At 56.6% G+C, this 25,251-nt stretch overlaps 4 protein-coding genes across 4 annotated transcripts; all 4 read right to left on the minus strand.

The window, feature by feature from the left end:
• Positions 1-6,059: 6,059 nt before the first annotated feature.
• EsH8_I_000755 (uncharacterized protein) lies at positions 6,060-8,032 on the minus strand (the record flags this gene model as incomplete). The annotated part of the gene is made up of 3 exons (XM_083268168.1): positions 6,060-7,031; positions 7,121-7,492; positions 7,625-8,032. 3 exons carry the CDS (start codon positions 8,030-8,032, stop codon positions 6,060-6,062), a joined length of 1,752 nt encoding a protein of 583 aa, XP_083118606.1.
• A 1,548-nt stretch (positions 8,033-9,580) lies between these two features.
• EsH8_I_000756 (uncharacterized protein) lies at positions 9,581-12,192 on the minus strand (the record flags this gene model as incomplete). Its single annotated transcript, XM_083268169.1, has 4 exons — positions 9,581-10,946; positions 11,000-11,715; positions 11,781-11,996; positions 12,106-12,192. The coding sequence occupies 4 exons, from the start codon at positions 12,190-12,192 to the stop codon at positions 9,581-9,583; spliced, it is 2,385 nt and encodes a 794-aa protein (XP_083118607.1).
• A 956-nt stretch (positions 12,193-13,148) lies between these two features.
• Positions 13,149-14,651, minus strand: EsH8_I_000757 (glycoside hydrolase superfamily; the record flags this gene model as incomplete). The annotated part of the gene is made up of 1 exon (XM_083268170.1): positions 13,149-14,651. One exon carries the CDS (start codon positions 14,649-14,651, stop codon positions 13,149-13,151), a length of 1,503 nt encoding a protein of 500 aa, XP_083118608.1.
• A 1,779-nt stretch (positions 14,652-16,430) lies between these two features.
• EsH8_I_000758 (uncharacterized protein) lies at positions 16,431-18,094 on the minus strand (the record flags this gene model as incomplete). The annotated part of the gene is made up of 5 exons (XM_083268171.1): positions 16,431-16,645; positions 16,703-16,844; positions 16,902-17,672; positions 17,722-17,963; positions 18,016-18,094. 5 exons carry the CDS (start codon positions 18,092-18,094, stop codon positions 16,431-16,433), a joined length of 1,449 nt encoding a protein of 482 aa, XP_083118609.1.
• Positions 18,095-25,251: the final 7,157 nt, after the last annotated feature.

Here is a 25,251-nt window from a genome sequence, read left to right on the forward strand (position 1 = left end):
GGTGGGCGGGTTGGGCAGTGGTATCGGGCGGGAGACGATGGATTCACGACGTGTGATGGAGTGGTGGTGGAAGAAGGGAGGCGGAGGCAGGTAACGAAGCAGGAGTATTATTATCTGAAGAGCGAGCTGTCCGTCGGGACAGAGCTGGTAAGGGAGTCAGCGGCCAGGGTAGGTCGGGTACGGTATGAGACGGATTGCCTGGATGAGGAGGAGGACCAGATGGACGGAAACGGGATGGGAGGGACAGAAAGGATCATATATAAAAAGACATGGCGACGGCTGGCTTCAAAGAAGGGCGTGGTTGCGGCAGAGCGAGCATGGAGTGCTGCGGTGATCCCTGGCCTGGGGGGGTGGACTTTGCCAGGCCAGGGACAGCGGGGCTAGCGTGGGCAATCCGCACACGGAGGAGGCGTTGTGGGAGGGCAATGACAATGGGTAATCATGTTGACTGACAGACAGGAAAGTGTAAGTGAGCGGGCGATAAGAGACACAGACCAGGCAAAGATAGACATGTGAGTGGACAGGGCCGGCGCGGGTAGGATAAAGTGGAGGTGAGAGAAACAGACAGAGTAGAGTGTAAGAGCCAAAAAGCGTGCTATTCCGACCTGGATCACTGACCGTGGACCCGACCCAGGCAAGCGCAAGCCAGACCCGGCCGTTCGGGGTATCCTGGCCAAGCGACGCCCCCTGGACACCGTGGGTACGTACCGCGGCATGCCCCTGCACGTACGGAGTACCAAGGTACATGCGCGGTATCGCGCCCCACGCTGTCTGTGGCCGGCCTCCATGTCACTTATCGTTGTCATTCGCATTAGTCCAGGAAAGGTACGTATTCTGCGGCTTCCACCCACCACAGAAGGATGCAGTCAGTAAACTAGGTGCTGAGGTTGGCACTCCCGTCCCTGAGACGACGATGCAGGTGTAATCGCAGGCGTTTGCTGTCAACCGGTAGCTTCTTCTCGGGCCTCGATACAGATCAACAGCCACTACGCCCTGCCTGTCTTCTTCGTTTGCGAGGCATCCGGAGCTGCTTCGCCCGTCCCCGAGAAGGCCCGGCGAGGGAGCCACGAAGCCGGGGGCACAGGTACGTATCTCGAGCCGGTAATTAAGCTCTTGCTTTGGCTCGTTCTCGCCGCGTGTATGAGACTCCGGGGGGGCAGCTTGCTGATTGATGATTGACTTCTTTTACCTGGACCAATTTCAGATGCCCATTTCCCATATCAGTCCTGGTCTGGCCTGATCTTGTCCCTGTGCCTATGCCTATGCCTGCGCTGTGTGCAACGCAGTGCGTCCGCCTCGCCCGGACAGACGCTGCTCTGCTACAGTATGGGCATCTGCTAAAATCGCTATCTTTGCTTCCATTTGTCGATTCATGCCCGCCTCACTTGGGCCACCAATAATACTGACCGACCCAGGAGCGGATATCCCTATCGCCAACGCATATCCGTGCCAGTGTGCACATTGGCAGAAGGATACCTCCTTATTGCAGAGCGGGCATGGCGCGGAAAGTGCCTCATCGACACCTCCAAAGGTTGCGACACTGCCACTTCTACGGTGCATCCCAAGCCCATAACACAACCTGCCAAGCCAAGCCAGCGAAACTATCGACCCTGTTTTGGCTTTCACTATGGCGCGCGGGGTTTCTTCTTCTCTTTCTTGGTTGCCTCCCTCGAGCAGCTCTCTGGCCCTGTGCCCCCTTCATCATTGATCAGTGAGTGATGGGCGAAGGACGATAAAGATTGATAAATCATAAGGTCCGGATTGGAGAGCGACAGATAAGAGGGCATGGTACGCGCTGTCCGGGCGCGACCTATCAGTGGTGGATAGTAATTGGGCTGAATCAACGAAATGCCTCCGGCCCACTCAGAGCCCGCCGCTTGAATTGTGGCTGTTTGGTCAGCTAATTCTATCGCGACATCTAAAATGCTTTTCAGGTCTCCCCCCCCAAAAAAAAGCCCACAGCACCCCGAATAGGAGCGAGCGTCATGCCAGCCCCCTGCAAGTTCGCGGCCCAGCAGTCCGGCAATCGCTCGACCCACCCGGACACCCTCCACCGATGCGGACGGGACAAGACTCGCGACGTGGGACTCGCCTGGGATCCCCCAATCTTTTTTTTTTTTTTTTTTTTTTGGCTGCTGCTGCCCAGTGGTATCGCCCCAATGGGGCAATCCTCTTCATGACATTTCCCCTCCTCTCCACCCCCAAACACCCCAATCTCCAACCATCAGTCATTGTGTCTCGACCTTATCGTAAGGCTCATCTTTGCTTTTCGAGATTGGCATATGCTGACGAGCTGTCATGCCAGAAGCCCGGTCACGCCGCACGAGACCATCTTTGCAAGGAGGTTGCGTCTATTGCACTTGGCCGCAAGGAGCGCAGTCAGTTCGAGTCGAGGTGTGTTGCATGACTTCACCGCCAATAGGGGGAGCGAAGCCTACCCGCCACCGCTGAAATACGACCCCCCGATGTCCATCATGCACCTCACATGTCTTCAGGTGCTGCGAGGCCTGTGACTGGCGAGATCGGCCTTGCGTTCCTGACAAGACTCTCTTCACCCATGTGGCCCAAGCTGGCAGGCCGAGCTTGGGAAGGCAGCTGTTGCTGTGGCGCATACCCAGCACCGTCACCACGTCCAACCAGACGACGCTATTTTTCATCGCTTTCCTTCCATCATTGGCTCGTCTACTGTGCGTTGTGGCATGAGTCGAGCATTCTCACAAAGATTCAATCAACCGGAAAGAGCGCCTGGAAAATCCACTTGCGCGGCCAATCGAGAGCCTACTGTGTATGGCCTAGACTGGCTGTGGAGGCAGGAACAGTCCTCGTTGGACTTAATTCCCTTCGCCAGCTTGCGGGGCCCAATACATGTCGACTGTGTGCCCGACATTTGCTGCTCCGTTTTCGGCACATGTCAAGGGAGAAATCGGCTCTTTGGACCCATCACCTATCCGGAGACGCGCTTCTCCAGTGGGGGAGTAGAAATCCATTAGTGTTCAGCCTGTCAATCGTTTGCTAACACAGCAGAACCAAATCCCGGGGGCTGTCCAACATGGAAAGAACGCAAGATCCCAGGGGGGCGCTCAAACTTGGCTTCCTCCACCATGGTCGATCGCCAGCCGGCTGGGGCGCTCCGGAGGCCCCAATCAACGGTTTACTCTGGGTCGAATCCTCTCCAGGCGCTTATGCAATTGCTTTTGAGGACGCACAGCCATTTCCTGATGATATCAACGCCCAGGATGTCTCTAAATGCTAGACAAGACTATCGGGTCTTGGGGTCTTGGACGTGGGATGTCCTCTTTTTGGCGCGCTCTCGCTACGCTTGGTGATTTACCAACGATGCCTACCGAGATTGAGCTTCACGCCCGACGAACAATGAAAGAAAGCTAAACACCGCCAGGGCAGACGGGGCCGGTGAAGGGACGGGTGGGATTCGAAGACTTGCCGAGCGATGGCCACGATCCACTAAACTTTTCTCGCCACTTCCCGCGCGCCATCCATCAGCCAGGTGGGAAAAACCGGGAGCTGGCTAAGATCAGCACCGAGGCTTGCGTCCTGTCCCAGTCAGCCTACCATCACGGCCATCAAAAGAGGTTCGTCGCGTTGCGGGTGATAAGCGCACATAAACAATGACATCCGTCTCAACGCATCGTGCATCGACTGATGATAGGACGTGAAACTGCGGCTGGCGAAGACGCTCTTCTCAGTGGATGGCCTGATAAGCTCATATGCAACCCGTCCAACACGGCTGCTTCCCCAACCCGAGGCGAGGAGGGCGCATGTCATCATGCCGGAGCCTACCCATCGCGCCCCCTTTCACCCATGCTGCACCCCAGCTTTGGTGCTGAGCCTGACTGCCGGCTCCGACTTGAGACTGGGCTGAACCCATTGGCATTCAGCGCATCAAATGTTCGAAATCCCGACCATTGCCCAGTCCGGCCGACGTCCGCCGATTTGAAACCTTGCGTGTGGACATCGCGACCCAGAAGTTGGGGGGCAACCGAAAATGACGTCCCTGGGTAAAGACAAACGCGGGAGGGCCTCTGGCGACGCCGTCGTCGACATCCCCTGTTCCCGGCCCAAAGACATGCACTAAGCCTTAGCCTTATCAGTGACGAGATGGGCCAATCAAGAGCCTGGGTACTTTGTCAGAGTAAAATGTCATTTTCCCTAGCGGGGACCCATATGCAGGCTCCACATCGGGGCCATTCGCTCCTTTCCGGCAGAGGGACGGTTCCACTTTGCGGCGCCGCTCGGGCCGGCCGAGGCCCGTGGGTTCTCTCCTTTTTTTTCCTTCTGGAACAATTCCATTTGCAACATGAGCCTCGGAGTGCAGTATTAAATCAGACAATTGGCCGTAATGGGTTTATCATTATGCCTTTACATCTCGCCATATTCTCACGTAGACCCCAGCGGGTCTAGGTAGAGTTGAGGCAAGGCAAGCGCTATCCTTGTGCAGCATCCAGTGTCCGATAACAGCTTTATAATGAGGCGGTCCTTGGTGCATATAAGCGGTAGCCGCTTGCTCTCTTAACTCGTCAAGGCATGATAGTCCCACTCTCAGACACATTGTCCTCCAAGGGAAAGAAGGGTCTCGAGAGACGAGCCACTATCCCTTATCTCGTCTTGCCAGATGTGAAACGACAATATTTAGTATTCCAGGGGACTTTTGGCAAGGTTGGGAGTTGTTGGAACACCAAGGGATCAAGACCTCTCGGGATGGTTTGTGACCACAGATTTTTTTTTTCACTTGTTTGGTTGTTTGGCATGACGGGTCTGTCATGCAGGCCGGGGAGGGCTTTTGGGCAATTCAAAGCCGAGCACTCGTGTCTCGTTCATCCCGCCGAAGATGCCCCTTGCTTGCGGCTGGAAACTGCCCGTGGAAGGAAAAGGGGAAGAATGGGGGTGAATGGGGGTAGCAAGCGCCCTACGAAGTGGTCACACTAGGAAGCGGCCCGGAACAACGACGCGACAAACGCCGCGTGGCTGCTGCACATCTCGCTGCCGTGTGGACCTCTCGAGGAGCGAGCGGACGCTCGTCTCCGTCGGTGGGCAAACCTCGTGTAACTCGAAAAACCTCTGGACGGTGCGCCCGTCTCCGTGATCATTGGTGGATTTGACATGTTCCCGCCCCCCGAGGGCTCTGCTCTGGCACGTCTGGGTGCGAGGCCCGGCCGGGGGGCCACGACACCTGCCGGAGGGCATCGGGGGCGCGCAGATTCCATGGCTTGCATCGCTGAGACCAGTGACACAGCTTGCAGAAGTCCATGGCTGCAAGACTAAGCCAAACCCCCCCCACGCCCCGTCGCCGTTGGCCGGGTGCCGTCAGGGGCGGGAGGAACTATATAGACCAGAATAAACGGGGGGAAGACCGCGACGACTAGAAAGGCCAACAACGGCATTGGTGCCTCTCAACCCGATCCACCTAGCTCCTCCACGCACATCTCGTTGTTTTTGGTGTGCTGGCGCGTCTCCGGAATTCCGAACACAATTTGGAGAGGCAGCGAGAACTCCATGTCTCGTTTTGAAGGCCGGCGGAGGATGGATCCCGATAGACGGCAGAACCGATACCATGCAAACCGTTCCAACTCAAACCTTCTTTTCGGAGAATCTTGGTCGCTTACTTGGCCTGGACGGGCTAAACATGCCCATATTTGTTGCAAGCAATCCCTTTACAGTACTAGCGAGGGGCGATGTTGGTGTTGGAGCTCGGGGAAAGAGGTAGGTAAAGGACTGCCATATCTACGCAGAGAGGTGCAATCAGTCGAGCAAAAGGGACTCGCCGTGACACATTGCTCTCTGGTGACTTCATCACCTCCCTCACCGAGTATATGTGCGAGACTACACACAGGGACTATCCTTACTTCTCAAGAAGGGACCGGCACGGAAGGGAAAAGACAGCTGATAAAAGGGAACCAAGGTCTCCTTGATGAGATGCTCAAATATCACACAGACCTTCATCCAGGCTATCATCCACACAACATGTCTCGATCATATATTATATAATTAACCATTGACAACTTCCAAGACCAGCCGCAGTACATCTACAAACGTCTGTCCAACTACAGATGAGGCAGCATCTGCAGCCATGCAGGCATGACATATGCGCCGACAGGGAGACTCCGAATGCTCACAAAAGACTCGACAGTGAGAAAGACGCGCGCGGCGACGTTCACCACGAAGAGCACAGACATGAGCGAGAATGCAGAGACTCTCATGTTTATTTGTAAGAAATCGTCCAACAAGGCCATCATGAGTCCGCAGACAGCCGTGACGGGAATTATCACGCTGCTGACGATGCCGGAGGCTTTCCACAACACGCCTTCGACGCGGGTGGGGAATTCGGAGCCCCAGGCCGTTAGGTGGATGCCGCCGTAGACGCCCGACAGGACCGCCGCGAAGAGCATGGGCAGGTTGGAATCCAAACTAAACGCCCAAGTGTTGGTGCCGACAAGAAAGACGCTATGCGTCCTGTCGACGAAGTCGAGCCTGTACCTACCGTTGGACCCGAACTTGATGTTACCCTTGTCAGCGAGGCAGAGGTCGTAATCTTTATGAACAAGAGGAATCGAGTCACCCAGTTGCATTTGTTGCAATTTTTCATAAGAATGAATCGAGCTGCCCAGTTGGGTGCGTCGGAACTCGGCGGCTCGTTCAATGCGGACGATGTCTAACGGGTTGAGCATCAACTCTCGCCAGTGTGGGGTTTCTACCAACCCAACACCGCATGGCAACGCCTCGCCGGCCTTTAGCTGTGCGTCAGCCGCGCGGCCAACATATACCCAACGCGTCGGCTCTGGTAGGGCGTCAGGTTGATACAGCGGCATGTGCTGCAACCTGACCGAGATACCAGGTCCCGGCTCAGAGTCTCCGTTGGCGCTGGTGACGGGTCCCAACGGCCTGCGCCCATAGAGTACAATGTCTTTGGATTCGACGGTGTCGCAGAGTTGTGACTGGACGGCGAGGGCGACAAACCCCTTCATGGTGTCGGATTGGCAAGTGAGGATCTCGGGATGTCCAATGTCCAGGGGTTTCTGCCATGGTTGCAAGGTTAGAGCCCCTCTCCCCACTTCGACGACTTTTGATGGATGGCGCAAAAGGCAGGCCAGTGGTGTTCACTTACATGGAACCAGAACCCATATAGAAACACGGTGCAGAGGACGTGGATCATGGTGTGGATCTCTAAAAGCGCGAGCGGAAGTCCTTGGGCCTTTCGGACGATGCATTGGAGCGCCATCCACAGGATTTGCGTGAGCACAAGCACCTTCTGAAAGACATTTGCCTTGCTTCTGTCACCGAGGCGCGGTGCTATCATGTTTGCCTCGTCAAACTCGCCCAGCTCGACCAGCTTTATGAACCCCTTTGCCGACAATGGCAACGTCTTGGGGCAATTGTCAGCCACCGTGCAAAACCCGGGCCCGGGCTGGATGTCGTCGATGGATACCTGGAACCCTCCCATCACAACGAAGAAGCAGAACTGGAGATCAAACTCGGGCTACTCTTCAGATCAGAAAATGCAAACCAAAAAAGAGAATAAGCCCCATTCTCTGATGAATTTTAGAGGGATGGATGGTTGCCCACCGTGTCTTGCGAGGGCTAGAACAAAATAATCTAGTAGAGCACGTACAATGTCCCGTTTGCTGGTCCCGAGCGCTACCAACGCACTTTTCAGGCTACGAGCTTCGAAGAACTGGTTGGCGGCGAGGACAAGAACAGTTTCGGGCGCAACGATGGCGACGAAGACCCACCGGAGCTTGTCGATGAACCCGGCGTACGGGCCCTTCTTGGCCGGTATGTTGAGGTGTAGCGCCGTGTAGACACACGCGACAAGGGTGACGATACAGGTCCAGAGTATGTCCATGCTGCCCCGGATCGTTGGCGAATCGACCCAAGACGCTGCCATAGTATTTCTAAGCGCCGTGGAGTTGTCCCCAAGCCGTCTGATCACTTGCTGTATGTCGTCGGCTGTCTGACTGTCGGCCGCGGCCAGGGCTGAAAGCCACAGAAGGTTAAATAAGACGTGGGTCATATTCATGGTGGGCATGCAGGTGTCCCGAAGTGCCTTTGAGGCCTTTGATCCGAGCTACTGAGATCACAAAAGGCGAGTATGGTTGAAAAACGGCTGGGGTGGTTGCCACGAGCTGGTTTTAAGCTGTCTGGTCACCCCCAGCCTTGTCGAAAGTGCAATAGTTTCTTCTTCCATGTGGCGGAGGCTTGTTGACGAAAGGCGGCTCAGCCAAATAAGTCTCATCTCAACCAATCTTTTTGCCGGAAAATTATTGCCCAATGAGGGGTTCTGTGTCGACGTGGTGGTGCGCCCGATGCCGAGGGGAGGCTGTGCAGAAGCAACACTCTCTCTGCCGCTTGATACGCCCAATCGGGGCTGTAAGCCGCCGCGGGAGGGAGAGAGGGAGGAGGGTGTAAACCAGCCGCGTCTCCCCAGAAAAGAATTAGGGGTTAAAAATAAATAATATAGAAGACTGAAGGAGACCTCAGCTGCGCACATTAGGGGAGGGTTGTATGCCATCTGGCTCGCTCAGGAGGATGGATGCTGATCTCTTCGATTGATGCGAGACGTTGGGAGTGAACACTCCGCCCTTATAAAACACTACATTAATGTAGCTGCTGCCTACTGGCCAAAAAGAGCAATGGAAAGAAACACCTCTCCTCCCCTGAGCTGCATGCTGCTGCACCGTCTCGAGAGGCGGCGGCAGGCGCACACATGGCGAACCGCCGCCTAACTTACCCGTCCCGCCAGGACCCAAACCTGGTCGGGGGCACAAGTTGTCGCCCTGACTTGCTCTTTCTTCGACGGCAGTTCCGGGGTTTCCCACTGCCTGGTTAGCTTTTTCCGTCCGGCCTCGTTGCTTCTCCCGAGTAGAAACGGCAACAAGTCGCACGACCGGCCGGCCGGACGGCCCCAAACCCGGATTTGCATCCACCCGAGTTCTTTTGCCCATCTCATGTAAGGAAACATGAGCCAGGATGTTCTGCCAATTAGGTTTGTCCGTAAGGAAGTTCATTTCCAAATAAATAAATAAAATCCTCATTGCTTTTTTTGATTTTCCCTTTCCAAAGGGGCCTAGCTATGTTTGCTCGAACCCTCTCCCCCCCGCCCCTTTTGCGAGAAAACACCAACGAGGGTGGGGGGTTTGGTTCGTAATGCCGGGTATCAGGAGATGCCCCCTCCCCAAAACGCCATGACGTTCGTAACAAAAAAGCAAAGTATGCACGGGAGCGGGAAGGGGGAAAAAAAACAAGCGTATGTAAACTTCCCGACTTCAGTAACGCTCCATTCCCTCCCCTGCCAGTTGATTCGTCTTCTTCAGTTTCATTCAGTCATTAGTATGTCCCGAGGTCCTGTTGTCGTTCTCCCTTTCCTCCCCCCAAATTTCCCCCTTTCTCCTTGAATGTTCGGCCACGATGGCCGAGCCCCGATTTCCGTGGCTGTAGAAGCACAGGAAAAGAGACTCCGGAGGCCAAGCAAGAAGCAACCTTTTCACGTCTCCTCTTCTGTTCAGATATACAGCCAGCTCGTCCGAAGCATCGCCAACCACGTCACAGTTCCACTCTGCGGCCATCCTCAGAAAATAAGGATATGCTCATTCTTCTCGTCCCGGCTGATCTCGTAGCTGAGAATGCTATGGTCGCGGTAGTGCAGCATGAGCCTATACCGTTTTGATGCCGGCGACGGCGCCGGTGCACCCTCCGGGCGTAGCAGGCAGCCAGACGCACTGCCCTCTTGCATTGGTCCCACGGCGACTCCGTAGAGACCACGCGGCGGCCGACGACCAGCCCTCTCGTCCGAGAGTGTGGGCAGAACCCAGTCGATCCGGAAACCTTGCTTCAGCATGAAACTGTCTCCCTCCAGCTCATGGCGTGAGCGAGTCGGGGTCAACAAAATTACGCGACCGATGGCAGACCCGATCACCACAAGCGACAGCTCGGGAACGTGAATGACCATGTTAAGCCGCTCGGCGTGCTGAAGCAATGGGTGGTGCGGGTAGTTCCAGCTGATCGGGTCCTTGCAGAAGACGGCGGCGCCGTCCTCTGGGTTGATGCCCCGCATCTCAATGTCTTCTTCGTACGTCCGCAGGATGCAGCACCTGCTGCCGAGCTCTTCAAGTGCATCCCTATCCTGCTCCTGGGTGTTCCGGTTTTTGACCACAGGCCGACGCAAGAACTGAAGACGTCCCACGACCGAGGTCGGTGAGACGTATGTCTTACCGTCGTGAGGCGTGTACACCATATCTAGCCAAGAGGATTGGAAACCGCTCGGGTCATAGTTCGACGCGGACTTGAAGAAACTGAGGGTTCCATCAGGCGGAAGAATCTGCGTCATTGCCTCCCCGGTCCCCAGGTCGTCGTCAGCGGCATGTATCGCTTCTTCGATGAAGGTGAAGTCGTTGGCATCATCGTCATCAAAAACGGGGGCCTCATCAAGCAACTCGACCGAGCTTTCATCATCGTCGCCTTCGTCATCTTCGGCGGCGGATGACACCTCCTCTCCCGGCGCTAAAATTTCCTCCTCCTCCTCGCTCCACCCGTCGTCATCATGGTCTGGGATGAACACTATGGTGTTTTGCGCCGGAGCAACGGGGGGAGCCTCGCCGGCACCGTCGGCTTGAGCGGCCGCTGGCTGAGGCGCCGGAAGCGCGAGCAACGGCTGGCCATTCAGGATGGCGGCCAAGAAACCCGGCTGATGGCCCTGGAATGGCCACGCCACTGGCGGATTCGGCTGACCAAAGGCTTCGGGTTCCGGCATGCGCTGAGCCGCGGGCGCTGCAGGATGATCGCGCACGCATGAGAGGCCCCGCTGAGTCTCGATCCACCGTCCAACATGGGGAGGTTTCGCGTTCATGATATCTGACTCGTCCATGCCAAGTAGGTCAGTCGCAGACTTTGCAGGCAGGAAGCTCTCGTAAGGAAGGACGACGATGCTCCAACCCCTGACGCGAACCGCATTAGTAGGTGCACATTCAGCACTTGCGAGAAGACTTACATAGGGTTGCGGAAGTACCACCGGCCCGGAATGTTGGCCCTGTGCGGTATCTTGACCGGCGCCGTCCCGACCTTCCATATGTCCAAAATCCATGTGGTGCCGTAAATGTCATTGGCAACAACCTTTTCAGCAAAACCCTCGTGGTCATCCCAGAGAGATATGTTGGGTATATTCTGTCCTCCGTCGCCCAGGGGAATGCAGATCCTCCAGTTTCGTTTCCTCTTGAGAACCGACCTCTCACAGTAGTCAAGAGGCCTAGTCCGGCAGTCCATGGCCTCGGGCAGGCGGGAGAGCCCAAAGGCGAAGACGGTCACCTCAAGCCTGTTGGAGCTGATGGCAATGAGGCGCGATTTCTGATGGACTGCGATCCCCCATGCTGAGATTCCGACGTTTTCGCGGAAGAAGTACGTCGGCAGAGGGTTTGGGTTCCGGCAGCCGGACGATGCGCGCTCGATATACTCGGCGATGTGCCTGGTGTAGTAGGCGAACACCGATCCGTCGTCGTATGCGGACACCAGCACCTCCTCTCCCCCGAGAAACCCAGCCACGATGTGGTTGGCCTGGTGGTGGAAACGCCTATCAAGCGTGCCTCCGATGTGCCGCGCGATCTTGTCGGGCTTCGTGGCCAGTATGAGGTTCGGTTCTCGAGGGAGGGTCTGCAAGAGCCCCTTGGGGCGGTAGACGAAGATGCGGTTTTCGTAGGCGGCGAAGTAGAGCTGGCGCGATCAACATTAGCCATGCGCCGCCGATCGAGTCTCCTGCAAGGGAGGGGTTATCCTACGTTATATCTTTGCGACAGGGCCGTCAGATTGTTCCTGAAGTAAGGCGTCTTTGGTATCCTCCTCTCCAAAGATGGCGGCTGCGACAGGTCCGCATCTTCTTCTGCGCCGGTAACAATCTGGCCGGTCGGTATGCCTTGCACAAGGGTGTCGTTTTCGATCTGATTCAGATGGTCGCGCTCCCGCTGTCGGATCACTTCGTGGGCTCCCTCGCCAAACTAGTGTAAAACTTAGCATACGGAATAACACAGAAACCCCCACCGGATAAAACAAGGAAAGCTATAAAAAAGGATCGCTAGAGGCGGGAGAACGGAACATGGCACTTACCCTGTCCACGCAGGTCTGGACATGGCACTTCCCCAGCACAGCCTCGCGGAAGCCGCGGTCGTGATCTTGTCCCTGTCGACCCGCCATCTACCACTCCCTGGAGTCTTTCTCTCCCTTTCGCTTCGTGCGCGACATAAGCGCCGCTCGTGAGTCAGGCGGTGGGGGACAACCGCGATGAAAAGGGCCTTCCTGGAGCGGCGACAAGAAGGCGGGAAGACGGCAGATGTCGGCGGTTAGAATGGGTTGGCGATTGCGGAATGGCGTCTCCCGATCACTTGATTCCCCGTCTGTTTGTCGGCAACTGCCCACCTGCCCTGAGGGGAGGTGTCTCCACTTTAAATTGGATTTATCGATAATCGGGCCAAGTGAGCTTGGTTTGAGCTGGTGCTTTGCTTTATCGATAATGGGAGCTTGGTACGCTGTGGACCTTGTGGTAGTAGTGGTGGTGGTGCTTGTCTGGAGGGGAGGGGCCGACTGTTTCAGGGAGCCCATGTGCGGGGGAAGCTGGGCAAGGAAACATTAAATCAACGGGGACAATTAACGAGCGAGCCCCCTTGCCCTTGGGCCGAATCGAGCTCGGTTGCAATGACGAGGTGTTGGTCAGGTGAGAGTTTTCTGCAATGCGTCGGTTTGTTTTTGTTTTTGAGGGCCAAGCATAAGTGAATCGAGCTGCGTCTGCTGTCTGTGCCTGTGACCACGCGCGTTTGCAACAATGGTACGGATCACGGAATACTGGCAAACGCAAGGGGCATGAACACAATTGCTTGTATATCCAAACTCATAATAATCATCATCGCTGATTGTTAACATAATCGTCAGTGACTGTCTAGCTTGTGCCTGGCCGTAGCCGGGTATTCGAAGCCGGCACCCCTCCATTCCAGTACCTAGCAGACTAACCCAAAACGCCGTTTTTAACCTCTCTGTCCCCCTCCCCTTTCGCAATTGCATACCAAACCCGAGAAGAGCACCTCGATACGTTGTTCAAGCAGACACTGGCCACCGCCCCTGCCCTGAATGCCATCCGGCCAGAACTGCGGGGCGCACTAGGCCCTCATGATCTCGACCATGTCCTTCATCCGGTAGTCCAGGACGGGCGTGACCCAGTCGTCCTCAACGAGGGCGTATGTCTCTTTTGTATTGTTTTTAGGCTTGCGCGGGTTGATGGCCCAGTACCCAAAGTCGGCATCAATGACCTTGAGGTACCGTAGTAGGTTGTTCCAGTAGTTCGCGTCGCCAATGTTGGGCTTGTGCGGCGCGCCGAACTCGCCCACCCACACGGGCGCCTGGTCGCCCTCGACCAGGTAGGCCCAGTTGTGCCTCATGGAGTTGACAAAGGAGGCGTAGCTCCGCTTGGAGTAGCGGCCCTCCAAGCTTCCCCAGCCGGACCAGGCGTAGACGTGTGCCGAATACACGACGCGGTCCGGCACGTTGAGCACGACGGGCCTCTTGGCGACGCCGGTCAGGTCGTTGCCGGACTCGGTGCCGCCGACGATGACCAGCCAGTCCTTGTTCATCTCGAGCAGCCGGTTGCCGGCCTTCTCGGCGGCGGTCGCCCACTTGTCCCAGGTCATGGTGCCCCAGACGCCGCGGACCTCGTTGCGCAGGTCGACGCCGACGACGCGCGGGTTGTCGACGAAGCGGAGCATGATGGTCTCCCAGTGCTGTATCCAGTCCTCCTCGGTCTGCTTGATGCGGCACAGCGGGCCGAGGTGGTCGTTGGCCCAGTGGGCGTCGCAGGGGTCGGCGCCGCAGCACCAGGTGGAGTGGGTAATGTGGTTGTTGACGATGACGGCGATGCCCGCGTCGGTCAATGCCGTCACGCAGGCCTCGAAGATGTCGAGGGCCCGGAGCCCAATGAGGTCCGGGTTCGCCGCCAGCAGGTGCGCGGGGATCTCTGGATCGGTGATGACCATCTCGTCGCTGTAGGGCAGCCGCACGCTGTTGAAGCCCAGGTCGCGGATGGTCTGGGCGATCACGTCGCGGTGCTGGATGTCCAGCCCGCCGGGGATGTTTTGCTCATCACTAGCGCCGTACCAATTGACGGACAGGAGCTTGAAGCGGCGGTTCTCCTCGTCGACAACGTCCCGGCCTTTGGTGTGCAGCGGGAGCGTGTACGTCTCGATGTTGGTCTCCTGGACCGGTGGCAGAAGGGGCCGCTGCTCGAACAGCCTGGCCTCCGTGTCGGGCACCCACGCGACGCCGAGAGCAGCCTCGGCTTTCCAGAGGTAGTGGACGTAGCCACCAAGGAAGACGAGGGACAGAATGAGGAACATTCTGAAATGTGAAGGCTTGGCGTTGCCGACGTGACAGGTCCTTAATCTTGATTTTGAAGGCGGTGATCTCTGGCGGAAGAGGCCGGTGGAGGCTCCATGATCGGTTGTCGCAGGATTGTCTATGCTCGGAAAGTAGACACCGCCTCTGGCTGGCGGAGTGCTCGGTTGCTCGATGTCATCGACCCGGGACCCAGACTGGGGACGTCCTGAGCTCCAGCGCCATACCCTGGTCGGCGAGCTGGGGCCCAGCTTGAAGATCTCGGGGAACGGCATTACAAATAGTCCGCTACTCGCCGCACTTTAACTCTCGGTCGGAGGCTCCTCGGCCTGGCTCCACTAGCCTGTTTCCAGCACCCGGCCCTACTGCAAGGACAAAGCCTCGATTCGACGGAGGGCGCCGGTGCAAAGCTCCTCCCGATGATGCCGATCGCTCAGCAAGATGGCTTTCCACACCTTGGCCTGCCCTTTTTTGCTTTCTTCTTCCCTTACACGGAAGCAAGGTGAGTGCTGTCAAACACGTGCCCAAGGTACGCACGCGCTCACTCTAAATCGCTGTTTCCTGATTGTCTGCAGCGGTTGGGCCGCTTGTTTCGTTTCTTCGTCTTTTCCGTCGTTTTCCGTCTCGTCTCGTCCCGTCCGTTCAGTGAATGAATATACCAATGCGCACAGTCCCCCTCCTTATCGCCTAGCAATCCGTCCTGGTAGCGTTGGGGTTTGGGGGGGTTTTTTTTTTCTCGGCCAGGCTCCGCTGCCGTAGTACTCGGTTTCGGTCTGTCTGTTCCTTCCCGCCTTACTTTCAGCCGAGATATCAGCCTCCCAACCTCTTGTCCTCGACGCAAGTTTGGAGAGAAACAAAGGTTTGCCGTGTCGCGGGTAGGGGTTTTCCAATTGGGACCAGGCGAATGGAAAGCTTGGTGATTGGCCTGAAACGCTACTATGGATGAAATAAGGTCTCGTCAGTGTCGGTTTGAATCAACTTGCTCGTTGGTGTTTGCCTCGACGTCGGGGATATGACGTCGTCAGTCTTGCAGGCATGTAAATACGGCGTATGTTTCAACATGCGATGAAAGAATCCTCCTTTCGAAGGCATTCACGGATCTGGACCGCCTAATCTACTTATAATTACGAGGCATACACACATGGGAACTAATGAGTCCGTCTGCCGCCGAAAAGAACCCAACAAATGCACATCGGCTTACATCACATAAGCCATCGAGGAAAAAAAAGGCCTGGTCTCCGAAGAAGCCGGAGCGGGAGCCTTAGGGATGGATACATGTCACTTGATCAATGGTTGCTCGCGATGGATCGCTGGCATTTGTTTGGCTCCTCCGCCTTGCGCGCCTGTTCGTGATCCGCCCATTCCGCATCTTCCGGACGGGCGTATCCCACCGCAACACACCATCCTTGCTCGGTAGTTTCCTTTTGTTTCCACTCATTCGTTCTGCTTGACATGCATATCCGGTACTTGATAAGGCCATATTGCATTGGGCTGTCGCATGACTCTTCTATTTTTCGGACTTTCTACTTCTCCTCTGTGCCCGTCAATCATGATTCGTTCCGCCATTCCCGTCCCTCCTTCCCGCCCCGAAGCGCTAAATCTTCTATCGAGGGAGGCTCCGACCACCGACCGCTCTTTCCACTTCTCCCCTTCGGATCCTTTGAATTGTGGGGTCCATTCCCCGTCCCTTCGCTGCTTAAACGAGTCCGAGACGCCGACGCTGGTATTACATTGGTTTTTTCATGAAATATTGACAGGGCCGCAGAGGCCGGTAGTTCCTCCACATTACATCATCTCTTGACACTGGTCTGATATTAATAACCAGGGCGGCGGGGGTCCTGGATGCTTCGGCCGAACATGCGATTGCTCTTTCGGTAATCGGGGGCACGGAAGTTAAGTAAAAATGCCTTTTGGGTCGAGGCTCGGATTATAGTTTTCCTCTGCCTGTTCTCCCCTTCTTTTTTGTTTGTGGGGGTGGGTTAACGTTTTTTATTGGGAACTTTGGTCCCTTTCTTCTTTTCTTTCGTTCCGTCATGGACGACCATGTCGTCTCATCATATCCTGTTCATCCCAAGTGGGTTCATATCTTGGAACCCATCCGCTTGGGATCGTGACTCGGGCCGAGCATATGTCGCTCGCGCATCCCAAGTGGGTGGTGTCTGAGGTGGCCGAGGGCTTGAGAAGGATCGCGTCGGCGGTTGGTAGCGGGCGGTTTGCCCAAAGTAATCGGGGGTTCTTCGTCCGCCATTGGGACTCACGGGTGATTTGACTGGGGAGATTGGTGTTACAACAGCGCTGGAGTCTCGCGAAAGCATCTCGTACGCACGGGTATCTTTCTTCACGTCGTATCGGGCATCTACCGACACGAACTCCTTCTTATTTCTGCCTAGGCAGGAGGCGAGGAGGTCTTTCCAGCCAAGGACCATGGCCCAGCGGCCCAACAGGAAGAGCAGCCAGATGCCGTTCATCTGGAGACTAGTCAGCAAGCCGTATTACGTGGAAACGTGGATTTGGGCGCCTCTTACCGCAAGGAGGATCAAAACGGCCGTGATGGTTGCCTCGTTGACAACCAGCGACTTCGCCTTGTCGAAGCACTTGGTTTTATCGGCGTTGTTCGCACGGAGGCATGCGACCCAGTCCTGAGCTATGGTCTGATCGTCATGTACCGCCTGCACCGTGTTGTCTTGGAAGACGAATACAACAGAGAAGAAGATGACGTCGGCAATGATGATGAGGACAATGGCGATACCTCTCCATTGAAGCTGGATGACGCGTCGTACACGTCGGTATGCTTGGCGGGGGGACATGGTCTGGATGCTGTTGGTGTACGTGGGCAGGCTTGACCCTTCAGTCGACGCGCTGTTGTCGGCCAAGGAGGCAAGGTAGACCTTGATACAGTATCCAAAGGTGGCGAATTGGATAATAACCGTGAGGCCGGCAAATACGAGAAGAGGAATCCAGAAGTCGGCGAGACTGTTCTTGTGGTTGATGTGACAAGTCGCGCCGAACCGGAACGACACGCCGCTGAAGACGAGGGCGACGACGATGCCGATGATGGGAATGCCCCAGCCCGCGGCTTGAGCAAACATCATAAAGTTCCGGCCGACGACAACTTGCCAGCAAATCTGAAGATGCAGGGACAACGACCGCAGGAAGACCCACATGACACCCGCCCAGCCTCCGAGCAGGAGAAAGGCACCAGACGCGCCGCAGATCTTGCTGGACTGCATGCTGTGCGGCGTGATATCGTTGTAGCATTGTTCCGGCTGGCCGGCAAGGGGGACAACGAAGCCGAGCTGGCGAGGTCAGATTCCAAGCTGCGGGCACGAAAGTCGAGAGACTTACATTCATAATCAGCACGGCTATTGTCAGGCAGATGCTCAGGTAATGCCTATATGTCTTATCAACGGGCAAGACGGCCCATGACAGCAGAAGAAAGATACAGCATGCTGCGCTAGCGACGCAGACCCAGTTGGCCGCTGTTGTGAGAGTGTCGAAATAGTCGGGGTAAACCCAATCAGTGAGCGGGCAGGGCAAACAGCACTGCATCGTTGCGCTGACATCTTGACAAAGCCGGCCTTCGATGACTGCAGATTGTCAATTACTCGCTCGCCAGGATCTCATTCGCGCGAGACTTACACCCTTCGTCGGCTGGGAACAATCTCGAAGAGAAGAAGGGCGCAGGGCAGCCACCCCTTGCCAGAGTTGCGTTATCCATGGTTGTATATACCGGGGTTGACGTGTACTGCTATCGTCGACTAGTTGGGGTTTAAAGGACTACGGGTCGTCGCTGGTGTGGCACACTGTCGTCGGTTTGGCGGCCTCTCCCGGTTCGGACGATATGGTGGACGGTCTATATCGCTTACAGCCGCGGTTCACTAGAGGGGTTCCTGACGGGAAGATATGTCGTGGCGCGAAGAGCTGAAGAGCACGACGGTCTTTCCGTGGGCAATAATGGCAGGGGAATGCTTTCAGATTCCCATCAAGTGAGGCGCCCTCAGTCCTGCTGAAGCCCGGGGCTTGTGTCGGTGGTCGAGGCGGAATGCTTCCCGGGGGATGATGCTCAGATGACTAAAGCGAGCCGGTGTATAAAATCGGCGGGTAGCGTATGCGGGATGCGGTGGAAGAAGGCGACTGGCTAGGTTGATACCGTCATGGTCCGTAGATGAGACTGACAGGACAAGTCAGGGCGGAGGGTGGTACAGCAGCAACAACTCGTGGTATCAAGGAAAGACTCGAGCAGGATCAACGACAAAGAAGCTCGGAAGCGATCAAGAGGGCACGAAGGCAGGAGGAGAGAGGGTGGGACTCTGTTATGTACAACGATGTGTAGCGTCCGCTCAGCTTCCTGCAGAGGGCGTGGATTTCTCTCTCCCTCTCACTTTACCTCTCGCGGCCGCTCTGGTGTCCATTTTCGATCAACCAGTCGCGGCGCTGGTTCCCGGGGGTCCAGGCCAGAGATGCTGGGGTACCACGGCTCCATGGACCAGGCAGGACTCGGGAACGGGTATTTTGTGTGATGGGCCGACCTCTCTCTGGGACTGAGCCTGGGCAGGGGCCAATGGGACTAAGAAGGGGGGAGGGGACAATGATGGGCGTCCTTGTAGGAAAATCCCGATGCTCTCGCTCTTTCACACTCCTTCTCTGTGCTGTGGTTCGCTTGAGGCAATGCATCGACGTCCGCGTGCCCCATTGGGGAGGCGACAGTCTTCATGTCAGGGGTGTGGACGTTAGTCTGTGGATGGCATACATAGTACAATGAGGGACTGGTGCACGCACATAGCAGCTAGCGTATGTACGGATACCAGGCCCAGGATTTGATGGCTGATGGAATCGCAGGAGGAGGGCCGGTGGGGTGTGGGTGGATGCGGAGCCAGGGGCCGAGAAGGGGAGGAGGGACGCAGGAGGAAAGCCAGAAAGAGGGGGAGGGGGTGGAAGGGGGCGTGGGCGTGGGAAAAATGCTGCGAGAGGCGAGGACAAGGTGGGAGGAGAGGAGAGGGGGACCCATCCCGGTGGCCGGGGGCCTCGACTTAGCCGGGCTGCTGTCGTGTGGCCGGGAATTTCACCTCGAGTTAAGGTGCTGCATGTTCCGTGGTCGACATCCCTGGGGACCCATCCAGTGGCCCCACCACGCACACATCCCAGAGACCACTGAAGGCCGCCGACGGGCCTCAGCGAGGGTATTCAGCGGGCCTCCACCCGGCGTTGCTCAGCACTTTGTCCACCGCGTCCCGCCAATGCCTCACCACTCACAACGCACGCAACGTCTGCTGAAAACATTCCCAGTCCGTTCCAACACGACATCATGGCCCGAATCTGCTCGCATTCGCCCTCCGCACTCTCTCATTCATCAATGGCCTTTATCACACGAGGGGCACAGCACAACAAGCCCCTGTCCTGTCGGCCGGTCCAATTTACTCTTGTTCATGGCCATTCGTCGTTGCGCTTCCATGCCACGGCTGCCCCCAGCCCAGTGTTGTGAGGACGTGCCACCGGTCCCCCGCTATGTTCCTGTCAGGTCAGACCTCGCGGCGCTATCCTTGGTAAAGGGGGAACCGGCCGTCTTCCTGCCTTTGCTATTGTTGTTGTGTTGTGTTGTGTTGGACATACGAGAGCCGTCTGCATTTGGCGACAGTCAGGGTCGGTTAAGGCGTCGTTGTCGCTGAGATGGCCACAGGAGGCTTTGTCCGCGTGATCCATCCCCTGGCTTTCAACCTCGATCCGGGCTTGACACTGCCTCGACTCCTCTCGACACTGGTCAACGTTCGGCAGATGGCCTTTCAAAGACCTCAGACAAAGCATGCCGCCCGTGGCTGTCGACGGGTCTCGCGTGGGCCCAATCGAGTGTCGTCGTCAGTGGTCTCCCACCCAGTGCCGTGTCCCACCAATGCCCACCAATGCCCACCTCGCCGCAGCCTCTACCATCTGTTCATGCCTTGAGGCTTAACACGGCCTGTTATCGACGCTGGCCTGTCTGATGTGGCGCGCATCGGACACACCACCGGCCGCCGGTTGATTCAGATCCCTTGCGTCCATCACCGACCGCTCTCTCGGCACGGCAGCGAGCCAGACGTCGCCAGTCAGATGCCATCCTCTGGCCTCTCTCTTTCTCTCCTTCTCTCTCGCTCGCCTCTCTGGCTGCAATGCATCCGCATGTCTCACGCTAGGCCCGACCATGACGATGCCGAAATGCGAACCCGGTTACACTGATGGATCTGGCCCCGGCTTCTTTTGGCTTCGGGAGTCAAGTCCCGCCCCCTTGCCTGAAGATTCTAGGGTTCTAGCAGCACAACGGGTCCAGATGCCACAGCGACTTTAAGCGACACCCCGACGTTTGGTACACGACCGAGCGTTTCGAAAGCGGCTGAACCGTGGCCCACGAGCGCGAGTCAGCCGAACAAAGGCTGGAGGAAATCTTCCTGTGACGGTGGAAACGTGAAGACGGAGTGCACATCCCACCGGGGACACAGACCGAAGACGCGGGAGAAGAGAAAAAAAAAAAGAGGGCACGGAGGCGGTGCAGGTGCATCTCGCGCTTCTGTGCCGCTCAACCTCCGTTGCATCCCGAGACCGGAATGCATACACGCAAACATGTTGACGATTGTTCGCCACATAGGCCCACTATCGAACCTGGACGTCACACTCGACCTCAGTGCACTATTGTGCGCTGTTCTTAATGTCTGGCAACATGGGCGTGGCGGCGTGGCCACCTGGACGGGCCGACATGGTCACCCCCGGACGTGCTAAGCCGTGACACATCGAGGAGAGAAATGACAGCAGCCGGCCGGCTTTAGGGCTGAGCAGTGCCCTGTTCATTACGTCGTGTGCCCAGCCAGCTGAAAGAGGAGGCAAACCGTCAACTCCCCGCTTGTTCGTAGGGCGCAGGAGCCACAGGTTCCAATATTAAACAAAAGAAGCAAAGAAAGCGGTGGGCTCGAGGGGATGAAGCCATAAAGAAATGGGCACCGAACCCCGTTCCGAATTGTGCTCATTCAGACGTCCCAAGGCGTTTCCGCCGTTAGACTAACATCGACTAATTACAGCGACGAGCTGGCAGTGGCGTTGGTTGGAAGGGCCTAAATTAAACTTGACAGCTAACAGGCAACAAAGGACGGCCACTGCAAGGCGGATAGATGTACAGACAGCGGCCGTTGGGCGGCGGCGGTATACTACCTACGTGGACCCTTCTTCGGATGGCGCATCCAAACCGTCACTCGCGGTTGGCTTCAGAAGCTGCAGCAAAAATAAACATATTAAAGATAAAAATTAAAATAAATAAAAATAAAAATCCAAGGAAGAAAATTAACTTTCCCTTCTGCCAGCATCGTCGGCGCTGGCCGGTCTCTCTCCCCTTCTCTCTCGCCCCAAAACCCACGAGGCGCAACCAAATACGGCGTGTGTGCCCCACCGTGTCATTTTCCCTGCCGCCTTCAATCTCCAAATTCATGCCATGTATGCCACGCCAAAGGGAATGGGTGTCAAGGTCCCTTGTCGGCCATGAAAGAGATCTCTGGGGCAGGTAGGACCCCGGCGCTGGTCGTCGCTCGACAGAATCGAGTCATCTCGGCCGGCCGAGTAATTTGCGGGCCAAAGGCAACTTCCGTCGCTGGTCTCGGCACTCTCGTCGTCGCCAAAAGCACGCCCATTCCCCGACTGGGCCAGCCAACGAGGTCGCCGATGAGCCAAGACGCAGTCACAGGGCAGGCTGGGCGCCTTGGCTCTCCCAAGCCAAAATTGTGCCATCGAGTGAACATGGTCACCGCGGCGCCGCAGCCCCGCCCCTTCGTCAATGGCCGTCGTAAATGCCGCTGAGTGGTCGTGTGGCATGCCATTGATCGAACCTCTCAGCGCTCACAACACAATTGCAGACACCTGAGTGGCCATTTTCCCTCGCTCGCTTGTCCATACAGAACCCCTGCCCTGCGGATCGACTGGTGCAGTCGCCGATGCCACTGCCTTCTCCTCGCTTGCCTCGTCCACTCACCATGCCCAATTGCCTGGTGAGGGATGCCTTGTTAGCGACAGAGAGACCAAGGCGCCTGTCGGCCGTTGCATGGCATCTGGAACCCAGCCAAACAGCCAAGTATCTGATGAGCAGCAGCATGCTCCCCCCCGGGATGGCTGGGAAGCCCCGGGGTCCTAGGGCTCTGGGAAAGACAAGACCCATCCGAACCGTTGAGCGAGACACATAATTTTTGATTTTGATTTTGATTTTTTGTTTGTGTTCGATTCGACTTTCATCGCCCCTTCGAACTCAACACCCGTTGCTGCGGGTTGCGAACCAGCAGCCGCTTCTGCACGACGTACATATCTAGTGCACTGTACGTACGGCGGTACACAAGGTGTGCCTGGCATAGGGGTGCAGCCGACATTGCGCAGTAGGAGATGCTTTCCGCGCCTCCGCGACCCTTGCCGCCCACCCTCGAGCTGGAATCCCCTTGTTTATGCACGGACATGTCCCGTTTAGTCCATCCAAGGCAACTAGTGTAGAGCGCTGCTCCTCCACCCACCCTCTTCACCCCCCCTGGGAACCCCCCGCAACCCACACCACCACCATCACCATCATTATCATCACCACCACCATCAGCCTGACCCTGGACGTCACGGACGCGTCTCCACGCACTTCTTCACACAAAGAGCATTGAGATAGGATATCATGCCATAGTGCATCTGCAGTCGTCGATCGGCTCTCTATGACGAAGTTGGCATGTGCATAGACCTCGGTGGACTCTCCAGTATAGTTCGCGTTCGCCAGCTCCAGGTTGGCGGCCACCAAAACGTGCAAGACGAGTCGTTCGACGTCTTGGGGACACAGACACCTGCCGGCATCTGCAGCCTTACCGGTTCAGGCGACCAACATCCTTCATACCTATCTTTGCAGAAGCAGCAGCAGCAGCAGCAGCAGCAGCACAGCACAGACATAGACCGGACGATGAGACCCTTCACGTCCATGGTTCTAGAAGTCCATCCTACCTCGACAAAAGTGCACTCACGTCCAATGCCGCGATTGGGTCGTTCGCATTCCCCGTTGGATAAGGAGGCAGGTTAGGAACGCTATTGACTGTCATCCTTCCTTTGCCCAATGAGTACGGCTCCTGCCGCCTTCTCCTTTTTCCTTCATTCACCGGCTGTCGATGCTATGGCAGCCTCGAACCAAAAACCTGCCCCTACGGAATCCCGTAGCATTAACGCCTCGGCGCGAATTGAACGACGATGGCGGTTTGATCGGCCATGAACTGTAAGATGTCTGAGGAGGTGCAATGGCGCATGCATTGCTTTTGCACCTCGCACCTTACCTTCCGAGCCGTGAGCCAATGGACCCAAAACAAGACAGCTGATGGGTCATTTTTACCCCTACCTCCAGTCGAGTCGAGGTCAACCGGGCGACGAATGCCACCAAGCTCGGCCGCCTTTGAAGATATTGCCAGCATCTGTGCCTCAGGCCCGGCCACGCAAAACAATTGCAACGTTGACCTGGCTATCTTCAACATCTTCGTTCGGTGGGCTGACGAAGAAGTCCTGCCTAAAGCAGAAACATGTGGCGCGGGCTTTAACCTTGGCGTCGGTATTGGCAGGGCGTTGCAACCCCCCAAGAGGGCTTCTAGAAGACGCGGAAATACCGCAATGATGTTGTTGCTCGGATGTGTCTCTGCAAGATTTGCGGGTGGCATACACTAGCTCGAATGGGCATGCCGCTAACTGGCAAGAGAAGCGCTTGGTATCGGTAAGCTCCGCGTCATGTCTCACCAGCAGCCGTTGCTTCGAGGCTAGAATGAAAGCTTTTGAATCGTTGGTCTCCGGAGGCAACGCCTCCTGCTGGTATCTCGGCCAATCTTACTTTGTCAACCATCACTCATCCCAGGCAATGCTTGGGCCAGCACTATGGATAAGTAGGAGCGGCCCGAGAAAAGCACCGGCTCGAAGAAGCCAGGCAATGCTACAGTTACAGTCTACGAGTAGTGAGTGCACAGAAAAATTCATCATCGCGCCGGTGCACACACCCCGGTGTCGGTTCACACCCAGCTCACCACGGCCCTCGACCAGATTGGTGTGCTGACGCACTGCGGTGCACTCCTCCCTCCTGCACCCGCACCGCACATCTGCAGCCACGGGGCGCTCAACCTCATTTCCGTCTGGTCGAAAGGAAACCCCCTGGGGCCACAGAGAGTCGCATCCTGCCGTGATAGTCGCGGCAGGATCGATGTCAGCGATGGAAACCACTGCGCGTCCCGGGTTGCTCTGGGGAAAGGGTGACGCTTGCGCCATCTGGGAAAGAGAGGGCGTCCAAGTTCTCTGGTTTCAAGCTCTCTGGTTCCGACCAGCCAGAGCGTTGGCCAGCTGAGGGGGCCAAAATGTAACCAGGGCCCTATCTCTTTTTGGAAAGGTTGAGGATCCGGACCTTTCGGGGAAGAGGTGCAACCGTATTGTCGGAACCAGAAACCGAATCACGGCCGCCGTGAGAGCTCCGCTGTATGCATGTGTCCTTGCGAAGGGGCAAAGGAGAAAGGGGGGGTGGTGTTGGTCCGTCGTCCGCCCGGGGCCAGACTCGCATATCCTACACATTGTCGTAGTGTGGGAGGGTACGTCTGGCTCGGCTGTGACGTCGCTACCAGAAACCCCGAACGGCTGCGACTTGCTCAACCACTTGGCTCAGACGACCAACCGCTTTTCATGAGCTGACTATTCAATCACGGATGCAAAAAAGGGAACTCCACTGCGCCCGGCCCAGGTCACGACATGGCCGGCTAGGCTCGAAAAGGGACACCCGGTGAGAAAGACCGGAGCTGGCCCAGATCGCCAAGGCAGTCAGTCGACAAAAGTGTCTGCTTCCGGGCATCAAAGACCCTGACTGCGCGCACCCATGTGGAGATAGAG

The sequence above is a fragment of the Colletotrichum jinshuiense genome, chromosome 1, assembly GCF_051148585.1.
Source record: "Colletotrichum jinshuiense chromosome 1, complete sequence".
NCBI lineage: Eukaryota > Fungi > Ascomycota > Sordariomycetes > Glomerellales > Glomerellaceae > Colletotrichum > Colletotrichum jinshuiense.